Raw genomic sequence first — 27923 nt, forward strand, 5'->3', positions numbered from 1 at the left:
GGTAGGAAGGTGGATGGAAATAGTTATGTTGCTGCGTTCAGCAGTGTTGCCGCCTAGTGCGCATGCGTGCGCACTTCCCTTAGCAGGTAAAGTCTACCATGGCGGCGAGAGGCCATGTGCAAGACCCCAACGACCGGAGACTCAGACCCATATATGGTGAGTGTTCGTCTCCGGGTCTACACTTTTTGCTCCGCTTCGAGAGTCTCTTGCGCTTTTGTGTGCTGAACATTACCCGTCTTGTTGGACTTGACTGTGTCCGAGCTGGAGGGCAGCTTTGCGGCCCCACCACCCGCAGCCACCCGCTCTGCTGCCTATGACAGTGCACCTTCCCCGGGCTGGCCCCGGTTCTCTGGCGGCAGCTTCCCGGTGGTACTTTGCTGGACGCTGTGGGTTATGTTGACTGGAGAACATTCTGGAAGACTAGACTTGTCACCGCTAAGCTGAGCTGAGCTGCTTTCTGCTAACGCTAGCTGTTTGACAGCTAGCTTGGCGGCTAACGTGCCAGCTAGCTTGCCTTTCAATGGAACCTCCCGTAACTCTACACTTGTTTGGGGGGGAAGTCGCGCCTTTGTGTTTGTCGTCTGTTGTAAGGCTGGCAAACTTTTATAATCATTTCTCCGGCAAAGTTCCATTGGGGAAGTGTCAGTAGTGCAATGCTAGCCACTTAGCTTGGAGCTAGGTTGAGGACAATGCTCCATGCTAACAGCGCTCTTAAACTAGCATGGAGCTGTCACAACTACCACATATACACACTTTTTATACACTTGTCAAGTTACAACTTATTCTCTTTAGTATCTCTTTCAAGGATGCTCCTGCTAGCCTTAGCTTTGTCTTAATTCCGAATGAACACTTGGGTCTCATTCATTCGTCCCCTGGGGTTGGGTTGCCCTCATATGCGGTCCTCTCCAAGGTTTCTCATAGTCATCATTGTCACTGACGTCTCACTGGGGTGAGTTTTTTTCCTTGCCCTTATGTGGGCTCTACCGAGGATGTCGTTGTGGTTTGTGCAGCCCTTTGAGACACTTGTGATTTAGGGCTATATAAATAAACATTGATTACATGCACCTGGGGATAGGTTGATTGGCAACACTAAATTGGCCCTAGTGTGTGAATGTTGTCTGTCTGTCTGTGTTGGCCCTGCGATGAGGTGGCGACTTGTCCAGGGTGTACCCCGCCTTCTGCCCGATTGTAGCTGAGATAGGCTCCAGCACCCCCCGCGACTCCAAAGGGAATAAGCGGTAGGAAATGGATGGATGATTGATTTGATTCTCATTCATAACATTCTCAACAAGTGCCGGATTAAAGGTAAGAGCCGACTTAATATCACAATTTTCTCCAAAAACTTGCTGGTTGACATGTGGTAGAGAAACATGTTCGCTTGACCGCTCTGTTCCATAGTAAAGCTTCACAACAAACAAAGAAACACCAGCTGTTTTGGTTGTTAAAGGCAGCTTCAATCCACCGCTTTCCACCAACAGCATTCTTCTTTATAGTCCATCCATCCATCCATTCCCCACCGCTTATTCCCTTTGGGGTTGCGGGGGGGGGGCACTGTCTCCATTATTAATTGAACAAACTGCAAAAGATTCAGCATTGCAGATGTCCAAAATACTGTGTAATTATGGGATGAAAAGAGACGACTTTTAGCCGTGAGTGGTGCTGGGCTAAAATGTCCGCTCCAACCAATAACGTCACAAGCACGCGTCAACATAAGCGTCATCATTCCGCGACGTTTTCAACAGGATACCTCGCGGGAAACTTAAAATTGCAATTTCGTAAACTAAAAAGGCCGTGTTGGCATGTGTTGCAATGTTAATGTTTCATCATTGATATATAAACTATCAGACTGCGTGGTTGGTAGTAGTGGCTTTCAGTAGGCCTTTAAAGTGCCGGATTAAGTATTTCAAGTTTTTTTGACTGCGTGGCACAGTGGGAGAGTGGCCATGCGCAACCCGAGGGTCCCTGGTTCAATACCCACCTAGTACCAACCTCGTCACGTCCGTTGTGTCCTGAGCAAGACACTTCACCCTTAGTCCTAATGGGTGCTGGTTAGTGCCTTGCATGGCAGCTCCCTCCATCAGTGTGTGAATGTGTGTGTGAATGGGTAAATGTGGAAGTAGTGTCAAAGCGTTTTGAGTACCTTGAAGGTAGAAAAGCGCTATACAAGTACAACCCATTTATCATTTATTTATTCAAAGTTGTTTTGTCAATTCATGGCTTGCTTGATTGACAGCTTGAAATGTAAAAGCTTAGATCTGTGGTTCTCAAACTTATTTCACCAAGTACCACCTCCGAAAAAAAACGGGCTCTCCATAATGACATAATTAAGAACACAGCGGCGTAATAGGCCTAAGTATTCATTAAAAATAAATCCCAACCATCCATTTTGTACCGCTTGTCCAGTCGCGGGGGTGCTGGAGCCCATTTCAGCTGCATTCGGGCGGAAGGCGGGGTACACCCTGGAGTAGTTGCCGCCTCATCACAGGGCCAACACAGATAGAAAGACAACACTCCCACTCACATTCACACACTAGGGCCTATTTAGTGTTGCCAATCAACCTTTAAAATGAATCAAAGTTTATTTATAAAGCCCTAAATCACAAGTGTCTCAAAGGGCTGCACAAGCCACGACGACACCCTCGGCTCAGATCCCACATCAGGGCAAGGGAAAACTCAACCCAATGGGATTACAATGAGAAACCCTGGAGGGGAGTGTGAGAGTCCAGTCCATAGTGGAGCCAGCCGGAGATCGTCTTGGGTGGAGACGGGTCAGCAGTGCAGAGACATCCTCAACTGATGCACAGATAAGTGATCCACCCTTGGTCCCGACTTTGAACAGCTAGCGCGTCATCATCTATGATCACCTAATCTGTGCAGAGCAGAATAGAGACTGCAGATCAACAAGTCTAAAAGGGGGGGGTTCTATTTAAAGGCTAAAGTAAACAAATGAGTTATAAAATGGGACTTAAATGCTTCTACTGAGGTGGCATCTCGAACTGTTACCGGGAGAGCATTCCAGAGTACTGGAGCCCCAATAGAAAACGCTCTATAGCCCGCAGACTTTTTGTTGGGCGTTGGGAATCACTAATAAGCCGCAGTTTTTTGAAGGCAGATTTCTTGCCGGGACATATGGTACAATACAATCAGTAATATAGGATAAAGCTAGACCCTTTAGTATTTTATACATAAGTAATAAAACCTTAAAGTCACATCTTAAGTGCACAGGAAGCCAGTGCAGGTGAGCCAGTATAGGTATATATGTATATATTTATATAAAGCAGGGCTCGGGAACTTTTTTGGCTGAGAGCCATGAAAGCCAAATATTTTAAAATGTATTTCCATGAGAGCCATATCATATTTTTTAACACTGAATACAACGAAATGTGTGCATTTTTAAGTATGACCAACATCTTTAGAGTATAATAAGTATTTTGTTCTTTTTGATAACATTGTTATTCTGAATCTAACAAATAATAAAAAATTTTTGTATTACCATGAATACTTCTTACCATGAATAGGACTTCTAGAAAACAGATAGATGGATTAAAATGCATGAGAATGTTTTATATTTTGAACGTTGATTGATTGATTGATGGAAACTTTTATTAGTAAATTGCACAGTACAGTACATATTCCATACAATTGACCACTAAATGGTAACACCGGAATATGTTTTTCAAATTGTTTAAGTCGGGGTCCATGTTAATCAATTCATCAATGAATTTGTTATTTTTAGCACTGTGAATGCAGCGGAGATAGGCACCAGCATCCCCCGCGACCTGAACGGGACAAGCGGGAGAAAATGGATGGATGGATTACCAGCGGAATTATTCATTACTTATCGTGTTAAGCAATGTCAACTAAGATTTATCAGAGAGGCAGATGCAGTCATCAAAAGAGCCACATCTGGCTCGAGAGCCATAGGTTCCCTACCCCTGATAAAGGTATATACAGTACAGGCGTAATATGATCCAACTTTCTTGTTCTTGTCAAAAGTCCAGAAGCCGCATTTTGTACCAACTCTAATCTTTTAAAACTAGACATAGGGAGGCCCGAAAATAATAAGTTACAGTAATAGAGACGAGACGTAACGAATGCATGAATAATAATCTCTGTGTCGCTGGTGGACAAAATGGAACGAATTTCAGCGATATTACGTCAATGAAATAAGGCTGTTTTAGTAACACTCTTAATGTGTGAGGCAGAGGTTTCATTTAAGAAGTATATTTGGTATTTTTGGCCTCTGTAACGTTACATACAGTTTGAACAGTAACATTGCATTTGAATATAAGACGATACAACAGTAATTTCTTAATTAAGTGAAAATACAATTTGAGAATTACTGGCTTGGATGATTCTGATAAAGTTTGTGTTATTTGTTCCTCAAACTGAGAGAAGAGACATGAAACAATCACTGTCTGCCACAGTTAATTTTGGCAACCAGCTGTCCCCAACAGGCGCAACTGTTTGTGTACTTACGCCCACACACAATATTTGCTGTATTGTAATAGTGACACACATCTTTTCTGTTGTTCACATGGCTTAACAATTCCAATGACTGTGTTAATATGTTGCTTTTGTACACCTCAGACTACCTTGATAATGGCAACAATAAGATGGCCATCCAGCAGGCTGATAAGCTGCTGAAGAAACACAAAGACCTGCACTGTGCTAAGGTACGTCGCTCTTGGGTAAATGTCCCGTCTGTGTCCTGCCTCCCTGTTAAAAAGCCAAAGAAGGAGCGCTTATGTTTTTTTTCAGGGCCGATACCGATTATTAGTAGTCAAAGAGGTCGATAACCGATATTTATTTGCAGTAAAACTTATTTAAACATGCATAGTGTACGTCCGTAAACAGCTGGACAAGGCTTTAAGTTTTTGTTTTTAAGATGGCTTTTTAGGACCTGTAGCGACATGTTTGATGCTGTGCTAATGATGTGGTTAATTTAGCACCCAAAAAAATCACATGTATCTCAGGCCTTGAATTTTAACTTTTTAAGGTCAAGGCAGTGCTGTTACAAAAAGTATGAGAATGTCTGAGCTGATGCCTGCTCTTCTTCATTACTTCCATCCCATCCATTTTCTACCGCTTATTCCCTTTTTTTTGGGGGTCGCGGGGGGCGCTGGCGCCTATCTCAGCTACAATCGGGCGGAAGGCGGGGTACACCCTGGACAAGTCGCCACCTCATCGCAGGGCCAACACAGATAGACAGACAACATTCACACTCACATTCACACACTAGGGCCAATTTAGTGTTGCCAATCAACCTATCTCCAGGTGCATGTCTTTGGAGGTGGGAGGGGCCTACCCCCAGGTGCATGTCTTTGGAGGTGGGAGGAGCCTATCCCCAGGTGCATGTCTTTGGCAGTGGGAGGAAGTCGGAGTACCCGGAGGGAACCCACGCATTCACGGGGAGAACATGCAAACTCCACACAGAAAGATCCCGAGCCTGGATTTGAACCCAGGAATGCAGGACCTTCGTATTGTGAGGCAGACGCACTAACCCCTCTGCCACCGTGAAGCCCTTCTTCATTACTTATTTGGCATTTTTTGGTGTGAATCCCGGAGAATAATACTCACGCCGCTCCTTCAATAAGCCCACGCCGACGGAGGCTTGTCATGTGACTCGATGTCTGCCGTAGTGAAAACAGACAAAGTAGGACCGGGAAGACACTTGGAAAGAAAGACAAAAACTGGATTTCTAGGCAAAAATGGAAGGTAAGCAGAAGTGATCTCCTCTGGGCGACCGGCACTACAGGATGGAGAGAAAGGCAGGGTGGGCGTGGGCGTGTGAGTGGGGAAGAATTCTCACAAGAACTCAAAATAAATGCCCTGTCAGTTATCCAAACATATTTGGGGAGAATTGTGGCTTCACGGTGGCAGAGGGGTTAGTGCGTCTGCCTCACAATACGAAGGTCCTCCAGTCCTGGGTTCAATCCCAGGCTCGGGATTTTTCTGTGTGGAGTTTGCATGTTCTCCCCGTGAATGCGTGGGTTCCCTCCGGGTACTCCGGCTTCCTCCCACCTCCAAAGACATGCACCTGGGGATAAGTTGATTGGCAACACTAAATTGGCCCTAGTGTGTGAATGTGAGTGTGAATGTTGTCTGTCTATCTGTGTTGGCCCTGCGATGAGGTGGCGACTTGTCCAGGGTGTACCCCGCCTTCCGCCAGATTGTAGCTGAGATAGGCGCCAGCGCCCCCCGCCACCCCAAAAGGGAATAAGCGGTAGAAAATGGATGGATGGATTAAAAAAAAAAACTTTTCTGATGCAGGTTAAAAGGGCTGGTGCTTGAGCGGTGGTTATTACTACTGTATCTACTTCACTAATGATCTTTTTAATACCAAATACTGGTGTCAAATGTGTGTATGTTGTATCTGATGATGTCATTCTGTTGTAGTTAAAAAAAACTAAACTACACAATGCGATACAGATAAAAGGTTGATACCAATATACAGTACAAGCCAAAAGTTTGGTCACACCTTCTCATTCAATGAGTTTTCTTTATTTTCATGACTATTTACATTGTAGATTGTCACTGAAGGCATCAAAGATATGACACCTTTGAAGTGAAATTTCAGGTGACTACCTCCTTGAAGCTCATTGAGAGTGTGCAAAGCAGTAATCATACCAAAGGGTGGAAGAAACTAGAATATAAAACATGTTTTCAGTTATTTCACCTTTTTTTGTTAAGTAAACTCTACATGTCTTCATTAATAGTTTTGATGTGACAAGCTACAACGTAAATAGTCATGAAAATAAAGAAATCGCATTGAATGAGGTGTCCAAGCTTTTGGCCTGTATTGTATGTCAAGATGACAAATATCGTCGCCAATAATCGGTCGATCCCCACTAATAAATTCAAATTTGTACTCAAAAGTTGCTCAAATGATTAGGGGTGTAACGGTACGTGTATTTCTATTGAACTGTTTCGGTACGGGGGTTTCGGTTCGGTACGAGGGTGTATCGAACGAGTTTATAACCTAAAGTCTTAACAAGCTGCCTCTGAGCAGTGAGCATTGTCCCACCCACACAACTATCTGATTGGTTACATACAAAGCCAATCAGCAGTGCGTATTCAGAACGAATGTTGTCAGTGCTCCGGCGTCGAGATGAGCAGATATGAGTTTAGCAGGTGAGCAGCTGACATCGTACACTCCCCAAATTATAAAAAACCCTTCCCAGTCACAACTATTACAAACATCACTATGAGCCCATTGACCTTCTAGAAACTTAAACTGCAGCTCAGCTCTCTCATAGTTCTGGGTTGAGGTGAACGCTAATTAGCTTTTAGCGTTACGTTAGCTCATTTTGCTGTGTGTGTGTGTGTGTGTGTGTGTGTGTGTGTGTGTGTGTGTGTGTGTGTGTGTGTGTGTGTGTGTGTGTGCGTGCGTGCATGTGTGTGTGTGTGCGCGTGTGTGTATAAAAAGTCAACTACAGGCTTCCCAAATGCTGTAATAAATTAAGCATGATGAGTTGACTTGAAACTGTTTAATGTTGCACTTTTTATATGTAGAAGAAAGGTTTTATCATTTTATTTAATCAAAGCAATAACTTGAGGCAGTTTAATGTTGATTAACATGGGTAGAATTATTATAGTGTTCCCAATGTTAAAAGGATATAGACATTGTTTACAAATTTGGTAAATAAATAAGCACAAAATGTACATTTTGTTGTTTTCTTACTGTACCGAAAATGAACCGAACCGTGACCTCTAAACCGAGGTACGTACCGAACTGAAATGTTTGTGTACCGTTACAGCCCTACAAATGATACATTTGCTGACTCCTCCTTTTCCTTAGCCATGTATTGCAGCTGAAATGCTTGTGCGCGTTGACGTCGGCTGCATAAATAATATTCTCCTGCACGCAGGTGTTGAAGGCCATCGGCCTCCAGAGGACAGGAAAGCAAGACGAAGCCTTCTCATTGGCCCAGGAAGTCACTACTCTTGAACCCACCGATGACAACTCCTTACAAGCCCTCACCATCCTCTACAGGGAGATGCATCGCCGTCAGTAGAAAACTCACACTTACATACACACACACACACACACATACACGCATGTCAATGTGTTTGTGTGTTCCTTCCAGCCGAGTTGGTCACCAAACTGTACGAAGCTGCCGTCAAGAAGGTTCCACTCAGCGAGGAGTACCACTCACACCTTTTCATGGCGTATGCTCGCGTTGGAGAGTACAAGAAGATGCAGCAGGTCTCCCACAAACTATATGATGAATAGTACTGTGCCAAAGTCTTATTCAACCTTTATAACACAATAGTAGCACACCCCAAGTAAGCAGAATTACACAAACTTTGTGGAGAATTGGAAGTAGGGATGTGTAGTAAATATTCATTTGTTTCATCTCATTTTGTTAATTTGATGTTTGAAACCTGGCTGATAACTGTTTTCTTACACTTCTAAGTCTCATTTGCAAATATTTTATATAGTTGACTTTGCATGCAGTTGCAATTACCAGACTTTAGATAGCATTAGTGTATAGACTACAGTAGGGATGGGTACCATTTACGTTTCAATTAATACAGGACCAATTCCTGCTACATGGGAATTGATACCGGTGTTCAACAGAACCAATTTTTGTTAATTTTGTGTGTGTAATTAAATGTTAATTGTTTAATTTTAACTTTTTTTTTTAATGTAGTATTTAAAAATGAGCTAAATATGGTAATTGTGCTGTCCAGTTGTTCTATCTTGATTTCTTGCACTTTGGAGTCTCATTTGCAAAGCAATTGCACTTCCAAAACATTAGATGGCAGTATTATAATCTGTAGGCCGCTGCTGTCAAACTAAAGGCATAGAAATATTGTGTAAATAAAGTAACTTATCTTTTCTTAATAAATGTATTACAAAAATAAATGTACTGCGTACAGTTACATATATTTACACTTAAATCATCTCTAATAATAAAACAAAATATATTATCATACATGTTAAAATAATGTTATTACACAAAGAAATGCTAAAATATCTGCTTGACTTGTGATTTCAAAGCAAATAATCCAACAGACTGTGTAAAAAAATTACAGTTAAATCCACTTTCAATATAGAGTAATAATACATTATAAAACACAACTGTAGATTTTACAGTAAAACAAACTTGCATGAATTTTTACGTAAAAAAACAGTGCTACCGTTTTTCCATTCCATTTGATTTAATTACATGTATTTTTTAATTTTATATGCTATATAAAAACAAAAAAAACCCTGCAAACATTACGGTAAAATTGTGACTGAGCTGCCTGTTATATACAGTACAATCTAAAGATTTTGTTTTGTATAGCATACATAAAAAAAGAAACAATCAAATATATAGACAATTACACAAATGTTTTATATATACACATTTATATTCATACTGTATATTATTCACTGTTAAATGCGGCCCTCTCAGGGGAACCATAACTGCGATGTGGCCCTCAATGAAAACGGGTTCGACACCTGCTGTTGGCTATTTATGGTATGTTGTAAAACTAAGAAGTAGCAAAATGTGTTATGCTGCTCCCTACCAAGTGTTTATACTCTAAGTATTGTGCTTATTACACAGCCACTGTTTGATTGTGACATTCATCTTTGCCGCATTTTTATTACTAAACATGGAGGTGTTTAACTCACTATGTAAAATCGCTAAAGCTAATAGTAGCCTGTCTATTGCAAATCCAATGTAAACTAGCATTAAGCTAGCACATTCTGGAAGAATAGAGTATTACTTTTCGGTCGAGTATCTTTTATCGAGCATACTTGCTTTGTTGGTGTTGAAAATTGCAACATTTGTCTGAGACCGTCCTGAATCCTGCTTGAGTCATCGTTTCTTGAGTCGGTGTTTAGTCTGCAACCGCAGGACATGACGTCACGTGAAAAAAAAAGTATCGAAATATGGAATAGTTTTAATTTCCCTGGGTCGATACCTTTTATAGTACCAATGGAATTCGATTGGTGCGTATAGTCAGGATATGGAACTGACTGACATACTCAAACAACGACATAATGCGAATAGAGGGAACTCTCCTGAAGGAATCAAAGTGCTATCTATGTACCGCATGTAGTACTATCCCTAATTGGAAGACACAAAAGTTGTAATCACTCTTGTCTTAATCGTCCATAAGCCGGGACGCACGCTGTTCTGCACCTGTGTGGTCATGATAGCCCTGCTCACACAACACATTTGATGGTGGAATAAAATTATGTTTGCATTTCTCTAGGCGGGAATGGCCTTATACAAGATTGTGCCCAAGAATCCATATTACTTCTGGTCTGTGATGAGTCTGGTGATGCAGGTACAACACACACACACACACACACACACGCAGGCACACGTTCTTCCTATAAACCAGGGATTCTTAAACTGTGATTTGGGGGAAAACAATTTAATAAATAAGTAAAGTTATGGCGTTAATAAAGACATAATTCAGTCGGAAGTCAATAAAACTAAAAAAAAAATTTTGTAAACAACTTACACTTCAATTATTCAATATTTAATTGACATTACTGTAATTCACAACTGATCTGAATAGACACACTTTAGGAAAGGATGCAAAGACAAAGCCACAACTACTTGACCTCTTACAATGTTCACTTTGGTGGAAAAGCCATGGATTAAACAAAACAGTAATCCCTTGTTTATCGTGTCTAATTGGCTCCAGCCTTCACCGTGGTTATTGAATTTTAGCGAAGTAGGATTCTCATTTATAAATTAAATTTTTTCATAGTAAAAGCATAAAAAACATGTTAACGATCTTCTAAATAGGTTTGAACCGTATTAGAGCCCTCTAGAGATGAAACAACACCCAAATAGTCACTTTTAAACTGTTTTAACCCAAAAGAGTGGCATTGAATCCTGGTTGTTCTGCCAACTTGATCATTGCAGTGAATATGCCATCAACAATTGCCATATCGTTTGCATTAAGTGCTGCTGTAGTTGGACATCGGCCCCATCAAAGGCTCGCCAATGTGGAGAAGTGTTATTGATGAGGCAGGAGGCGAAAATGAAGTGCATTAACAGTTTTACTCTCTACTGAACATGTAAATAGAAGTCTTCCTTGGTAAATATTTATTGTGATAACCACTGGGATACAACTTTTTCACTTCCGATACGATATCAATATTGTAGACTTAAGTATGGCTGATACCGATAGTACAAGAGAGAGTATTATATATGATATTGGCACAAATTATACATAATTTTTTACAATATTTTGTAGTGTGTTATGTTAAAGAATGCTGGATCATGAGAATGTACTCACAAAAACAGCAATAGAAAAACAATAACCTACACGACTGCACGTATCGCAGCGCTTATATCGGAGGTTTGAGCTGATACTTGTTTTTGATGGTATCAAACCGATATCATTATCGGATCATAACACCCCTTATCACCATCACGTTATAATAGAAAAAGAGACACATACTGTACAGTAATACATATAGGTCATAAGTCAGACTTAATTTAGACCCAAAATACATCAATTGTGCTTTAAATAAAAAGGTTAAGAGCGTAGCTGCAACGTGTTTTGTGTACCGTGTGTTGTCGCCCAGGCCATCTCTGCACAAGATGAAAAGCTGTCTCAAACCATGTTCCTGCCGCTGGCCGAGCGCATGGTGGAGAAGATGGTGAAAGAGGACAAGATTGAAGCAGAAGCTGAGGTGACGTCCAAACTTGTTGACAGTGGTTACAATGGAACATTTTCATCAACCAAGTGCACAAGCTTTTCTTCATAACAATTGCAGGTTTTCCCCGTGCTAAAACCGTCATGTTCTTCTTTTAGGTGCAGCTTTACTTTATGATCCTGGAGCGTTTGGGAAAGTGTGAGGAGGCTCTGGATGTGATCAAGGGTCCATTAGGAGGTAAATGCACGCAAATACACAAGGTTTCCTCTTCCCGCCTGCTCGTCCTTACTGCGGCTGTATGACGTCCTGACAGAGAAGCTGACAAGCGAGCTTCAGAGTCGCGAGAGCAAGTGTATGATGCTGTACAGGCGACTGCAGCGCTGGCCCGACTGTAACGCTCTGGCCCACAAACTGCTGCTGAAAAAGTGAGACTGACCGCACATCCGTGTGCTGTTTTTATTTTCTTACATGTTGGTTCACATATCTCTATGCACGCAGTCCTGATGATTGGCAGTTCTACCTGGCATACTTTGATTCGCTCTTCCACCTAATTGATCAGTCGTGGAGTCCGCCGCAGGAGGGCGAACAGTGAGTAGAAACATTTTGCAGGGAATTTTGTCCAGGTTGTTTGGATAAAAGTACACAATACAGGAAAAACACACACTCTCCAAAAAACTTAATAAAATAAAAATAAAGAAGTGCATGGCAAAAAGTGTACTTAAAGAGAGAGCACGGCCAGCAACACTCGTCTCTTTCTAATAATTTTAATACAAACTGCGCAGGCGCTACCAAACACAGACCGCTTTCAAAAATGTCTTTTTTCTGGAAGTGATGCTCTTAATAGTCCCAGCTGTGGTCAATCATTTGACATAATAAATCAAAAACATCTTAAAAAATGAAAGAGCACCAATAATACACAAAATGAAAAGAGTATCATAGGAAAATAAAAAAAACAATAGGGGTGTGGGAAAAAATCGATTCGAATTTGAATCACAATTCTCATGTTGTGCGATTCAGAATTGATTCTCATTTTTAAAAAATAGTTTTTTTGTTTTTTTTAATCAATCCAACAAAACAATACACAGCAATACCATAACAATGCAATCCAATTCCAAAACCAAACCTGACCCAGCAACACTCAGAACTGCAATAAACAGAGCAATTGAGAAGACACAAACACGACACAGAACAAACCAAAAGTAGTGAAACAAAAATGAATATTATCAACAACAGTATCAATATTAATTATAATTTCAGAATAGCAGTGATTAAAAATCCCTCATTGATATTATCATTAGACATTTATAAAAATAATAAAAAAGAACAATAGTGTCACAGTGTCTTACACTTGCATGGCATCTCATAAGCTTGACAACACACTGTGTCCAATGTTTGCACAAAGATAAAATAAGTCATATTTTTGGTTCGTCTAATAGTTAAAACAAATTGACATTATTGCAATCAGTTCATAAAACATTGTCCTTTACAATTTTAAAAGCTTTTTACAAAAACCTACTTCTCTGCTTGCATGTCAGCAGACTGGGGTGGATCCTGCTGAAATCTATGTATTGAATGAATTGAAAATTCGATTCAAAAATTTCGTTTTTGAATTGAGAATCGTGTTGAATTGGAAAAAAAATTGATATCGAATCGTTGGATACCCAAAGATTTGCACTCATATAAAGCAACAAAAAAATGTGTGGGCAACAATTTTAATAAAAGGAGCATAGCTCATCAGCACAGTAAAAATAAAAACAAACGCTAAAATAGCGCTTATAATACTAATAAAGTACCAAAATGAAGCACCAACCTAAAGCCCTATATCAAGCCACAAAAAATCTAAATGAAATACATGACATGCATATTGACAACTTCATGGAAAACCATTATAGAAAAATCCCAAAAGCAACTCCTTGTTCATCCCTTCAGGGTACTCCGTTTGTAGCATGTGTGTCCAATATGCTTCACCTTGCAGTAAAACTTGTTCTCTATATAAAGTACATGCCTCCTTATATGTAGTGGAATTGAACACTTCACACAGATGAATTACCTTATCAAGTACTCATTTTTCACCTTTTACATTTAAAAAAAAACAATGCCCAGCGCACACCAAAAAGGGCCAGGTGTATATTACACACTGGAACTTGATTAACAAACTTAATTGGTTTGTAAACCCAAAAGTTTTTTTTTTTTTACAGTAAAACATAAGAAATAATCAATCAATCAATGATTTATATAGCCCTAAATCACTAGTGTCTCAAAGGGCTGCACAAACCACAACACAAACCACTACGACATCCTCGGTAGGCCCACATAAGGGCAAGGAAAACTCACACCCAGTGGGACGTCGGTGACAATGATGACTATGAGAAACCTTGGAGAGGACCGCATATGTGGGCCTCTAAGGGACCGAAAGCAATGGATGTCGAGCGGGTCCAACATGATACTGTGAAAGTTCAATCCATAGTGAATCTAACACGACCAAACATGAATTGGTTCTTGCCTCAAAAGTCTCTATTTTAGTAAAAAAAAAAAATAATAAAGCACTCTTTGAAGACACAAATGTGACACTATAATGTGTATCTATACTGTATATTTATACAGACACAACAACAGCAGCAGCAGCAAGCTTAACAGTCAATGTGCGCACACACAAAAGTTCCGGTGGTGCGCTGCAAAACCTTGGCAACCTTGCTACTACAATAAAAAACAAAAAAAGGAAAATGTTTTTTACATTGTGTCGGCGAATATTTGTGGCATGTTTTAAACACTCTGAGATCACGCTACATCACCTGCTAGCGTTAGCACAAACTTGCAGGATGAGGCCATCCTTCATCGACTTGTGTCAAAAAAAAGTCCTTTCTCAACACATTTAAAGACTTGCTGCGGTATAAAGACCACTTTGTCAATAAAATCCTCGACGTGAAGGCTCCCCAAGCCGTAAGCTGACTCGATAAAACACCAGCTCAAAGCGGTTGCCTAGCAACCCGAAGCTATACAGTGAGACTGCAAAAGTTTGAACACATTAAATATTTATGTATTTTGAATATCAATGTTATTGCAAATGTACCTTTTACTACATTACATGTATATTTACAGCAGGTATAGAGCAACTCCCATAGGCTCCATTGTAAGATGACCTTTTGATCGTGTTTGTTTACTATTTAGAATGCATGAAAAAAGAAAAACGTGTTCTTCTCTTACATAACGATTGGGAATGAGAGGCAAAATTCCAACCAAAGTGCAGTTCCCCTTTAAAGACACAATAAAGGAAAAACTAGGACGAGTTTATAGATGGATAGTACTTGATTCCTTCAAGAGAGTTCCATCAGGAGAATTTTAATTCCAGCAGCAGTGTACAAAATTGAGATAGAATGTAAAAAGTACTGTATTTTTCGGGCTATAAGTCGCAGATTTTTTCATAGTTTGGCCGGGGGTGCGACTTATACTCCGGAGCGACTTATGTGTGAAATGATCTACACACTACCGTAAAATATCAAATAATATTATTTATCTCATTCGCGGGAGAATCAAAGAAAACGTCAGCAAACGTCACACACACGTCAACCAATAAGAATTCGGCGGGGGAGGGTCATGGCAGAAGTGCATTGTGGGTCATGGGATGCTAACTGCTATATGCTATATGCTACTGCTGCTATTAAAATGGATCATTTCAACATTGGCGGTAACTTAAAAAAACTGAGAAGGGCTGAACAAAAATGGCACCGAAAAGGAGATCATGTACTGCAGATTACAAGCTGGATGTAGTGAAATATGCAGCAGAAAACGACAAGAGGAAGCAGCGCATACCTTTTGAGTAGTCAGAGTTGTTTAGAAGCGACATCAAGGAAGACGATTTCATGGGATTTAGCGATTAGAAGTGACAAATAGTTTGGTAAAGGTATAGCATGTTCTATATGTTATAGTTATTTGAATGACTCTTACCATAATATGTTAGGTTAACATAGCAGTTGGTTATTTATGCCTCATATAACCTACACTTATTCAGCCTGTTGTTCACTATTCTTTATTTATTTTAAATTGCCTTTCAAATGTCTATTCTTGGTGTTGGGTTTTATCAAATACATTTCCACCAAAAATGCGACTTTAACTCCAGTGCGACTTATATATGTTTTTCCCCTTCTTTATTATGCATTTTCGGCCGGTGGGACGTATACTCCGGAGCAAATTATAATCGGAAAAATACGGTAAATAATGGAGGTATAAATGGAAATAAAATAGAAAAAGATAACAATAAGAACATAGAAAGTAACAACAAGAATAAAAATATAACAGTAAAAATAAGAATATAACAAGAAACTAGGCAGTAGTGACCATGTTTCTATGATACCACTGTATTAGATCTTGGCTGACATCCTGTATGAGTTCTGTAGTCTTTCCATCAAACTATCCGATCTTTTTAAGTCTCTTATTTGTTGACAAGTTGTGTTTGTGTTTGTGTGTGTGTCTGTCTGTGTTTGTGTGTAGCTGCTCCGAGGGTGCGGTGCATTACACAGTGGCTGAAGTAGTGAGGTTTGTGGAGGAGCGAATCAAGGGCGAGGATCACAAAGACTCTCACTCACTGCGGGGTCCTTACCTGGCTCGTCTGGAGCTGATGCACAGGCTGCGAGAGCGAGGCTGCCCTGAAGAAAGCCTGCTGGGTAAAAAAAACACACATTTCAAAGACATCTCAATGTCCTCACGTGTTCGCTTTGATGCTCAGGAGACCCTTTAGAGCTGATGGTGCAGTTTTTTGCCAAGTTTGGAGACAAACCTTGCTGCATCACAGACCTGAGCATTTACCTCCACCTGCTGTCTCACGACCAACACGTGCAGGTGGGTGACTGGCACCGACGCCATCTCGTTTGCCCACTCGCCCGCCTGTCAATCGTATCTCGTCTACGCTTTGTAGTTCATCAACCGCCTGAGCGAGTCGGCTCCAGTGGGCCAGCCGGGCCCCGGGGGCTTGTCCTTCCCTGACGACACCAAAGCGCTGCAGAGACATTTGTGTGTGTGTCAGCTGAGCCGAGCGCTCGGCCTGCATCACGCCCTCGACGCCGCCGGAAAGCTGCGACTCATCGCAGAGCTGAAGGCCCATTATCGCTACGGCCTCAAGTTTGGTGAGAACATTTGGATTGAAGTGTGTGCTGTTTGTTTGTTTCCTTGGTAATCTGTGTAACTTTTCTCCTGTTCTGCCTCCGCAGGGAAGGACGCGCTAAAAACGGAGCTGCAGTTTTCTGACATGTACTGTCTAATGGCAGCGCACGTCTATGTCGACCTGTGGACAGAAAGCGGTGAGTCCGCACCCTCCATACTGTTTCTGTACAAGTTGTGACGTGGTGTGGTGTGTAGGAGACGAGGACATGGCGTGGCAGTGTCTGGGCCTCCTGCAGGAGGGCTTGTCCAACAGTCCCTCCAACGCTCAGTTCAAGCTACTGCTGCTGCTCCTCTACTGTCGCCTCGGCGCCTTTGAGCCCGTGGTGGACCTCTACGCCAGCCTGGACGCCAAGCACGTGCAGCACGACACCATCGGGTTTCTCCTGACACGTTACGGCGAGTCACTGGGGCAGTTCGCCGCCGCATCCCAATCCTGCAACTTCTCCCTCAGGTTTTTCCACTCCAACCAGAAAGATGTGAGTCAGCCTCGTCGCTCAGCTGTTTTTCGCCGACGTCGTCTAATTGTCTAAGCGGTTTCCCTTCCACAGACCTCAGAGTACATCATCCAGGCGTACAAGTACGGAGCCTTTGAGAAGATCCCAGAGTTCATTGCCCTCAGGAACAGGTTGAACCAGTCGCTGCATTTCGCCCAGGTCCGCACCGAGAGGATGCTGCTGGATCTGTACCTGGAGGCCGACATGTGAGAACACTCTGCACGCATGCACGCGCTCCAACAAACGATGCACCGCACAATTGTGATGTCTTGTTGTAAAATGTTGTTTTCCAGTGTGTTGAGTCTGGAGGAGAGTGTGAAGGCCATGTGTTTGTCTGCAGAGGAGGATGACATTCCCTGGGATAACATGAGGGACAACAGAGACCTCACAGTTTTCACCTGCTGGGACCCCAAAGAGCGGTAAAAAGCGCGCGCACACACACACACACACACACACACACAGTGCTTGTTCCTCCCACGGTCTTTGCTGACTGCTGGTGTTGAAAGTATCTTTGATGACACCACTGCTTCACAGACCGCCAATCAATTTGTGAGGGCTTTCAAAATGATGTCATCGCAACCTGGCATCACTGGCTTTGACATACTGACTTTTTTTTAATAGTAATAAAGTTTTAACATCTTTAAAGACATATTTCTGTAATTAGTAAGGGTACTCAAAAAATCGATTCACATCCAATTGGCAGTTTTTATTTATTCCAATTCTAAATCTATTCCTAATTTTCGAGAATTGATAAGTATTTTTTTAAATAAATGTTTTAAATTAAAATATTAATTTAATTGTTATTTTTTGGGGGGGCGGGGGTACTTTTTTTTAGTATTATATTTGTGTCATCTCAATGCTTTAATTTCTAGTATTGTAAAGCTGGCATTGTGTTGGAGTTGCACTACTGTCTGTTATCAGATTGATGAACATTTTGTGTTTTTTTGAAAATAATCATCCATCCATCTTCTTTTGCTTATCTAAAGTCTGATCGCGGGGACAGCAGCCTAAGCAGAGAAGCCCAGACTTCCCTTTCTCCAGACACTTGGTCTAGCTCTTCCCGGGGGATCCAAAGGCATTCCACGGTTTTGTAAATAAAATGTAAAAAATTCCAGAACACCCAGAGAGGGAGAAGCGGTAGAAAATGGATGGATCAATATTTTTAAATATGTGTTGTTTTTTTCTCCCACACTGCGCATATAAGTCGTACGTCAGCAGCTGTTGTAACTCGCTTTAAAAAGGTTTTGTTATAATTTACTGTATATATGAAATGGTCGATTACTGTACAAGAATCCTGTTGAAATGATTCTGAATCGAATCGTGAGGTGCCCAAAAGTATCAACATATCTTTTTGTTGTCATTGCATTAAATTAGTTTGCTATATTTTTCGATTGTTGCTGCTCATTTTGTTAGTACATGTCACGCCTTGCACTTTATAAAGCCCTGCTTTATCTACATATATTATTTTGGCCTCCCACCCGAGTGCAGCTGGTATCGGCTCCAGTGCCACCCTGAGAGGGACAAGCGGTAGAAAATGGATGGGTGGGTGGATTATGGCCTACCTGAATGTTAGAATTTGGATAGACAAACTATCCTCCAAATGAGTAAGTTCACAATAAAGTTCCAGAGAAACTAAGCACACAAAGGAATGTGCATTAATATACATGTTTTGTTTTTCATTTATTCCAGGAAATGACACAAAAGAGTACAAGGTAGACAACACATTATATTAACAATATAACTATAAAAAATATTTAAAAAAATATATGTATTATATTAATATACTTACAGTATGAATCATCTTATATCAACAGTACGGTTTGGTATAAACTGGAAAAAGATTAATAAAAGTACCAATGATTGTCAAACACACACTAGGTGTGGCGAAATTATTCTCTGCATTCGACCCATCCCCTTGATCACCCCCTGGGAGGTGAGCGGAACAGTGAGCAGCAGCGGTGGCCGCGCCTGGGATTTATTTTTGGTGATTCCAACCCTTGATGCTGAGTGTCGTAATGGGTCCCGTTTTTATAGTCTTTGGTCTGAACTCACAACCTACCCATCTGAGGGCGGACACTCTATCCACTAGGCCACTGAGTAGGTAGTACGTTGCAGGATAAAGTTTGGTTCCTATGCTGCTAGCATACAACAGCCCTATTGACAAACAAAAATGAGCATTGTGATTGTTTAAACTTCTACTAAAAGGTACATGACCATGTGGGAAACCCTGGAAACTTAAGGTGGCGTCTTTCTGTCACAGGCGGTTAACTGACGAGCACCGGCAGCACTCCCTGGAGGACGAGTGCATCTGGCTGCGGATACGTTCTCTCACGCTCCGCCTCCTCACCTCTCTGGTTACGCTGGGACATAAACCCTCGTTGCTGAACTCTGAGCTGGCCACCGAGAACGGCGTGGGGGACAAGGCGTCCGGCCTGCACGGCCTCCTGGCGCAGCTCCACCAGACTCTGCAGACGGCCGCTCAGCTGGCTGAGAAACGCAAGCAGGTGCGTAGGAGAGACCACGTGGTTGTATTTATTTATTTAACCTTGATTTAACCAGGTAAAATCCCATTGAGATCAAAGATCTATTTTCCAAGGGAGAGCTGACCAAGAGGGCAGCAGCAAGGTCACAATGAAAACATCAAATTTAAAACTTGCTCACATAACTCATGTACACACAGACAAGGTAGACTGCAATCCTTTCACAGAAGCTTTAAACTAATTTCATGTAACAAGGGTTTGAAGTAGAAGATTTGATTGTAGGCTATTCCAAACCTTCGGTGCTGAAAAACTAAATGCTTTCTTCCCCAGTTTAGTTCTTACTTTGGGGACGACAAATTGCAGAACATTCATTGAACGAATATTGTGACTTCCTTGTTTGTGACAAGACAGATAAGATGGAGTAATACCCAGAATGGTTTTGTAGATGAACACATACCAATGATTGAGGCGTCCAGTTAACCATAGAGTATGAGACACAAAGGTGAGTAAGGGGAGCACAGTTGGTGATGACTCTCAGTGGCAGGTGGCACACACTATGCAGCTTGTGGAGCATTCATGTACAACACATCTCCATAGTCAATAACCACTAAAAAGGTTGTTTCCACCAATTTCTGTTTCACAGTACAAGAAAAGCAAGACATGTTTCTATAATAAAATCTCAGTAAAAGTTTCATTTTTTTTTACAACTTACTGAATGTGCTCCTTGAAACTCAAGTGGTCGTCAATTAAAAATCCTAAATATTTAAAAGAAGATACTAACACAATTTGTTGTGCATTTCTTGTTAAAATGTTCTCTCAGAGTGCAGATTAGGGCTGGGCGATATGGCCTTTTTTTAATATTGCGATATTTTTTGGCTATATTGCGATCGCGATACACCATATATACCTCCATATTTGGCCTTGGCCTTGAATGAACACTTGATGCACATAATCACAGCAGTATGATGATTATGTGTCTATATTCAAACATTCTTTTTCATACTGCATTAATTAATATATGCTACTTTTAAACTTTCATGCAGAGCAGGAAATCACAACAAAAAAAAAATCAAAATTTTTTTCATACGGTGTTGATCTGGAAATGTTTTCCTCTGCACTTTGATGGTATGGGCATGTGGCACCGAACAGACATGTAGAGTAAGCACTCTTCATTCTCTAGCAGGTGACTTTTCAAGTGATGCTACATATTAGCAGTAATGCTACTTTTTATAGCAACGCTTGTGCCCCCACACTTGACAAATTAAAGTTGTCTATTCGACGTATTCCGGCTTGAAGCCGAACCACCGCCAGACGATGGATCCCCTGTTTTGTTTCTTGGGAATGAATTCTTCCTTCATTCGCACCTTCTTTCTCTTGTATTACCACTCGCACGGCTGCGCTAGTATCACAGCTAACGTCATGCTGCTCCGCGAGGGCATATACGTATGTGACGTATGAGGTGACAGTATGTGACGTGTGTAAGAAGGTGCGCTTGCTGTCTGTGAGAAGGAGAGACAAGGGAGAGCCTGTAGTTCAGGGTGTCCAAAGTGCGACCCGGGGGCCATTTGCGGCCTGCAGCTAATTGTTTAGTGGCCCGCCACACGTTCTGGAAATGCTATTGCAAAGATAAAATAAAAAAACACTAAAAAAAAGTAGAATGAGGTGAAATCTAACGGGGAAAAGTTGCAATGTTGACACAAAGCTGCCATGCAGGCTGTTTGTTTTTCTTTATTTTGCTCTTATTGCCAATGCTAAAAAAAAAAAAGTTTATTTTTTATTTTTTTATAATGAATTATTGACCTCTTTAAGGCTCTAATTACTTCAAATATTTCACTTTATAATATTTTATGTGGAAAATATGTGCATATACTGTGTGGTTGCCATATAAAAACAGTGTTTTCTTTGACAAAAAAGCATAAAACCAACAAAATTATAGTTGAAACGTAAAATCGACAGATTTATCTAAAGTTGATCTCATAACTTAAGTGTTGAAAGTAAAACAAATAATAAAAATGTGTCACTTTATGAGTGGGCGACCTTTTGGATCCCAAAGATATGTAGTGGGATTTTATTTATTTTTTCACTGAGATTACTCAGAAATAATAATACATTTAAATCAATGGTGTCCTGCATTATTGATGTTTTTAGGGCTCCAATTACTTCAGATCAAACATTGCTTTCTGAATGGTTTGGGCAATGGGGGAAATACTGCATATTTCAGTTTTACTATAAAAAACAAAGTTGTCTTTGACTGAAAAGGCATAAAACCTTTTTCTTTTTTTTTTTTACTTTATATCAACCTGAAGTTGATTTACTGTAAGCGTTACATAAAAAATTTAAATAATCATTCGACTTATTTTCAACATGTTAATGACGGAGACCCTCTATAGTCCCCTGGGAGTCCAAAAGGTAAAAAAAAAAATGGTTTGAAAATGGAAAATATCAAAACGGCCCCCCACATGTTTGAATTTTTCTGTGTGTGGCCCTCAGTGGAAAAAGTTTGGACACCCCTGCTTTAGTGTAATGCCAGCAGCTAAAAGCAACTGCGTGAGAACATATACTCCAATATCACCATATAGTCATTTTCTGTATCGCACAGAGACAAACTTGCGATATATGGCATATATCAACATAGTGCTGATCTTACAGTTTTTGATGTGGTAAAGAACATACACTTTGTTTTCTCTGCATTTAAAAATCAATCAATCAATGTTTGTTTGTATAGCCCTAAATCACAAGTGTCTCAAAGGGCTGCACAAGCCACGACATCCTCTGTTCAGAGCCCAGATAAGGGCAAGGAAACACTCACAACCCAGTGGGATGTCAATATGAAAGACTCAATAAAATGATCACCTGATGATGTGACGCCAACACCTCTTCTCTCACAGTATCCATTCCTGGGCCCACCCTCCACCCGTCTGGCTGCTGCCCTGTCCTGCGGGAGCTGTCAGTGTCAGGCGGCGGCGCTCCAGCTGTCGGCCCACATACACGAGCTGGACGGCGTCGGACTCGGTGAGTGCCAGCTCTTCAAACGCCGGGGGGCCATTTTTTGCTCTCTAACTCTTATCCCGGTCCTCCCAGACGAGTCGTCGGAGCTCCAAACACAGATGTGCAACACCTTCAAGTCGCTCGCTGTTCAACTTCAAGGTGAGACTCCTCCTGAGACCACATGGTCGCCTCTCTGACGTGCACTTCCTCTTTGCAGAAATGCTGAGTAAATGCAAAGGAGATTTACAGGAAATGAAAGAAGGCAAACTAAAAACCCGACCGTCTTTATTAGAAAACCTCGTCTTCTTTGTGGAGGTGAGCCCAAGTTTGTATCCCCCTTTCATTGTTGTGGCGCTCCATGTTGACCACGTGGCTGCACGCAGACGGTGTGCGTGGTCTTTTGGGTCGCCAGCTACTCCGCCAAGGTCCTGCGGCCGCTCAAGACCAGCCTACAAAAGAAGAAGAAGAAGAAAAAGGATGCCAGCACAACTCAGGTGACGTCGTGATGTATTCACGGAGGACAAACCGTGAAGGCTGACGCCTCACTTTGCTTTGCAGCCGGCGGTCGTGTGTGGCTTCCAGGAGCTGACGGCCAGCTTGCAGGACCTGCTGGCCCAAGCCTTGGAGCACATAAGAGGACAGGAAGTCATCATCACGGCCATTCAACTGTCAACTTTAACCTTGGAAGGATCCACAGAGGTCAGTCCAAGAATTTATGTCGATTCCATGTCATTTTAGTGACTGACATACAGGAAGCAGTGGCTTTTTCAGTCTTGGCGCTGGTTCCTAAATTATATTTATGAGATATTCAATCATATCAACTACGGCTGGGCGATGTGGCCTTTTTTGAATATCTCAATATTTTGAGGCCATGTCACGATACAGCATATATATCTCCATATTTTGCCTTAGCCTTGAATGAACACTTGATGCATATAATCACAGCAGTATGATGATTCTATGTGTCTACATTCAAACATTCTTCTTCATACTGCATTCATATATGCTACTTTTGAACTTTCATGCAGAGCAGGAAATCACAACTAAGTGTATTTATGAAACAGTTACCGTATTTCCTTGAATTGCCGCCAGGTATATAGTATGTGCCTGCCTAGAATTACTGCCGGGTCAAACTCGTTTCGCAAAATGTTATTTTTATTAGCGCATGTCTAGAATTTCCGCCGGGTCAAACTCGTCACGTCACGAGTGACACTTCACCTGTCATCATTTTCAAAATGGAGGAGGCTGATTTCAATAATTTTAAATCGCATAAAGGGAAGAAAATTAAGAGCTATTCAGTGGGATTTAAGTGCCAAGCTATTGAATATGCTAAAAAGAACAGTAAGCAGCTATGTTTTATTAATATACCGTAGCTGCGTGTGTCAAATATGAGTCATTAAATGACTCCCACCTCCTGGTGGTAGAGGGCGCTAGAGATCCTTCTTGCGACTACTCGGCTGCAGAAGAAGTGACAACAAGCAGCAAGAGTGAGCAGCGATCGTTTATTGTTTTCCTCTCGCTTTCACTTTTAACATGGAGGATTACATATCTAAACTAAAACAGTTTTCTAAACTGGACTTTCAGTCGAAGCAGGAGGTAATAAAGGAAGATCTCCATGGAGACAGAGAGACTTTTAAAACTGAAGAAAGATAAGGAAGACTTCTATAAACAAGTTATCGATACTTTTGACCAGAAGGAGCTGCGCATGGACTTCATTTATAAGTAAAGGTAAGACCATAATAACGTTCTTTTAATTAAATGTGCTTTTCATGATGGTATCCTTACATCACACTCAAATGTATAAGCGTAAGCCTAAATTTACCTCATGCCTTTGGTAAGCGCCGGAGTGAGAAGAGGTTTTAAAATAATTAGCGCCCCGGTGGCAATTCAAGGAAATACGGTATTAAGCAGTGGCACAAACATTCATGTCATTTCTTAACAAAGTGCAAGATTGTCAGAGACATTTTAAAACAAGCTAGTAGTGCACTTTTGTGCATGATGTCACTAAGATGACATAACAAAACACTAAATTAAAGTGCACTTTTTGTACAGAACACCACTACAATAGTTGAAAACAAAGTGCACTTTTGTGCATGATGTCACTAAGATGACATATCAAAACAACAGTAAACTAAAGTGCACTTTTTTTACAGTACACCACTACAATAGCTTAAAACAAATAAAGTGCACTTTTGTGCATGATGTCACACAAGATATTTCAATAAGTGTCAAATAAAAATGAGCTGCATAATAGGAAATCAAATAGTGAATGTCCTTCGCTATGTGGTAGGTTCCTGCAGACGTCATCTCCTTCTGTTGTTGACTATTTGTTTCATACGGTGTTGATGTGGAAATGGTTGCTTGGGCATTTTGACATGCGGAGTTTCAAGCACTCTTCATTCTCTAGTGGGTGACTTTTCAAATGATGCTACACATTAGCTGTAATGCTACTTTTTGTAGCAACGCTTTTGCCGCACACTTGACAAATTACGGTTGTCTGTCCAACATCTTCCCGCTTGAAGCCAAACCACCGCCAGACAATGGACTCCCTGCTGTTTTTCTTGGGAATTAATTCCACCTTCATCTGTTACTATTGGCACCTTCTTTCTCTCGTATTACCACTCGCACCACAGCTAGCATCACCCATGAAGGCTACCTCCCTGCTCCGCGAGGGCGTGTACTTATGTGACCTATGTAAGAAGGTGCGCTTGTTTTATGTATCTGTGAGAAGGAGAGACACGCCTGTAGTGTAGGGCCCGCAGCTGAAAGCAACTGCGTGAGAACCTATCGCAAACCTGCGATGATATATCCTGTATATCAATATATCGGCCGGTCCTAATATTAACATACATAGAAAAAGAATGTCACAGGTTTTATTCTGCACTTTTTCATTTTGTTGGCGTAAATGGCACAAACGGAGTGGAATGACCCACAAGGTGAAGGCAAGCGCTGGCAAGAAGGTGACATCCTGTGACTGACGTGTACTTCCTGTGCGTCCAGGAGGAATGGTCCTTCACCAAGGCTGCTGTGGACAAGCTGCAGAGCAGTCACCTGCGCTCGCTACAGGAAGCGGGCGACCTGCTCAAGAAGAGGGCGGAAACGCTAAAGAACCTCAAGATCTGAACGCCGTCACGCTCACCCCCAGTGGCTTTTTTTTTTTTTTCTATCACCTGGATTGTGTTTTTGTGTCCAGTCAGCACATTTCTGGAACAGTCTCAACTTACACACGCCGCTCACGGATTCATTCTGTGAGTGCGCGGTGAAACCTTGTTATGCTAAGTAGGCTCTTTTAGACAAACTAGTAAATTATTGTACATAGCGAGCGACTATAAAACACAATAAACCACTATTTTTTTTGTCGGTCAGTCGCGTTCCCTCGCTTTGTTTGTGTGCAACAAACCTCACAAGAAGTCTCCATCAAACTGAAGATTGATTTACTTTTTGTCTGGCTTTGAAGGAAGTGAACCGCCTCCGTAGTTGCAGTATTATAAAAGAGTGGATTTTTGTATTTAGTTGGTTCCTGTCACTTCTTCCCGGTCACATGACATCCTCGCCAACCAGCAGATTGTTTTAAGTCTGGAAAACAATCCTCCAATAGCTGCGTAGACTTCATAATGACAAGTGCGACATTTTTTTAACATCAGAACTGATCTGAGTGGGTCTTGTCTTCTGTGAAATTTGGACCTGATTGTAAATAACACAGGAAGCTAAAGTTCGGAGTGTGTGTGTGAGAGAGAGAATAAATGTGTGTGTGTTAGTGTTCCGTCATTCTATGTCGCCTCAGAATCGGTCAACTCAATCTTCTGAGAGCATGTTGACCAGCAAGATGGACGTTTTAAACGCTGTTAAAACACTATTTAACTTAACGCTCCTTCAAAATACAACACATTTTAAATGGAGGTTATCTGAGCAAAAACAAAATTGGGTAAGTTGTCTCAATTTTCTTTGGTGAGAAATGAGAAATCTCCTAGTTTTATGATGAAAGAAGTGTTTTATGAAGAACTGGCTCACTCTCTCACAATCTCATGTTGTCATCTGAGTGAGTGGAGAATGCTGCGGTCCGAGCGCAATGATTGACAATCTGCAAGTGTCATCTCATTATCCGCCTTTTGTTAGAAAATGGAAAAAAAACAGAAACACTGGAATGTCAAAGCTTTTTTTTAAAAATAAAATAGTAAATGTGGGACTTTTGTTGGCCTGTTTGAATCGTTGCTGTTCGAGACTGTTTGTTTAAAGCAGAGGTGTCAAATGCGGGCCGCAGCTTATTTGAAAAATACAATGACAGAAAATCCATTAAAAAGTGGAATAAAAGCTCACAAAGGTGAAATGTTGACACTAATAAAACAAAGCTGCCAGGAAGGCTACTTTTTCTTTAAAACTTAAAAAAAGAATGAATCAAAATGGGAAAATATTGCATATTTTTTGTTTTAGCCTTAACAAAAAGTTTTCCGTGACAAAAAAGCATTAAACTATACATTTTGTTTTTTGTTTTAAAAAGTCATTCTTAAAAAATTTTTTATCAAAAGCTCCGATTACTTCACATCAAATATTCCTCTTTTAAAAAAAATAAAATGGGGAAAATATTGCATTTTTCGTTTTTGTCTTAAAAACAAGTTTTCCATGACAAAAAAAAAGCATTAAACTAATGTATAATCAGAAGATAAATCTCTAAATTAACTTAAGATCTAAGCATTGGAATTGGAAAAAAAAATGTAATGTGTAACTTTTGGCACTTGATTGGGGACCTTTTGGTATTGTTTTTTTTTTTTTTTTTTTTTAAGTCATTCTTAAAAAATGCATCAAAACTCCAATTACTTCACATCAAAAATTCCACTCTTAAAAAATATTTGGGGAAAATATTGAATATTTTTTGTTTTTGTCTTAAAAACAAGTTTTCTATGACCAAAAAACTGTAAAAAAAATCAATCAATCAATGTTCATTTATACAGCCCTAAATCACTAGTGTCTCAAAGGGCTGCACAAACCACAACACAAACCACTACGACATCCTCGGTAGGCCCACATAAGGGCAAGGAAAACTAAAAATAAGAAAAAATAAAAAGTCTAATCAGAAGATAAATCTCTAAATCAACTTAAGATCTAATCGTTGGAATTTAAAAAATACTAAATGTTATGTGTGACTTTTGGCACTTAGGATTGGGGCCCTTTTGGAAAATTTTAGTA

General features: G+C 40.8%; 1 protein-coding gene across 1 annotated transcript; it reads left to right on the plus strand.

The window, feature by feature from the left end:
• naa25 (N-alpha-acetyltransferase 25, NatB auxiliary subunit) lies at positions 1-26923 on the plus strand. The gene is made up of 23 exons (XM_061876058.1): positions 1-156; positions 4591-4676; positions 7872-8010; positions 8091-8209; positions 10216-10290; positions 11549-11656; positions 11779-11857; positions 11934-12045; positions 12119-12208; positions 16109-16281; positions 16344-16456; positions 16533-16740; positions 16825-16914; positions 16973-17253; positions 17326-17477; positions 17565-17690; positions 19532-19775; positions 22640-22763; positions 22833-22898; positions 22957-23054; positions 23123-23233; positions 23298-23438; positions 25740-26923. Exons 1-23 carry the CDS (start codon positions 99-101, stop codon positions 25860-25862), a joined length of 2916 nt encoding a protein of 971 aa, XP_061732042.1. The 5' UTR covers positions 1-98; the 3' UTR covers positions 25863-26923.
• Positions 26924-27923: the final 1000 nt, after the last annotated feature.

The sequence above is a fragment of the Nerophis ophidion genome, linkage group LG17, assembly GCF_033978795.1.
Source record: "Nerophis ophidion isolate RoL-2023_Sa linkage group LG17, RoL_Noph_v1.0, whole genome shotgun sequence".
Taxonomy (NCBI): domain Eukaryota; kingdom Metazoa; phylum Chordata; class Actinopteri; order Syngnathiformes; family Syngnathidae; genus Nerophis; species Nerophis ophidion.

Coding starts and splice junctions, on each gene's coding strand:
- naa25 (XM_061876058.1), top strand. CDS start 99: ATGGCGGCGAGAGGCCATGTGCAAGACCCCAACGACCGGAGACTCAGA. Junction 16,741..16,824: donor TCGCTACGGCCTCAAGTTTG/GTGAGAACATTT, acceptor CTGCCTCCGCAG/GGAAGGACGCGCTAAAAACG. Junction 23,439..25,739: donor CCTTGGAAGGATCCACAGAG/GTCAGTCCAAGA, acceptor CTGTGCGTCCAG/GAGGAATGGTCCTTCACCAA.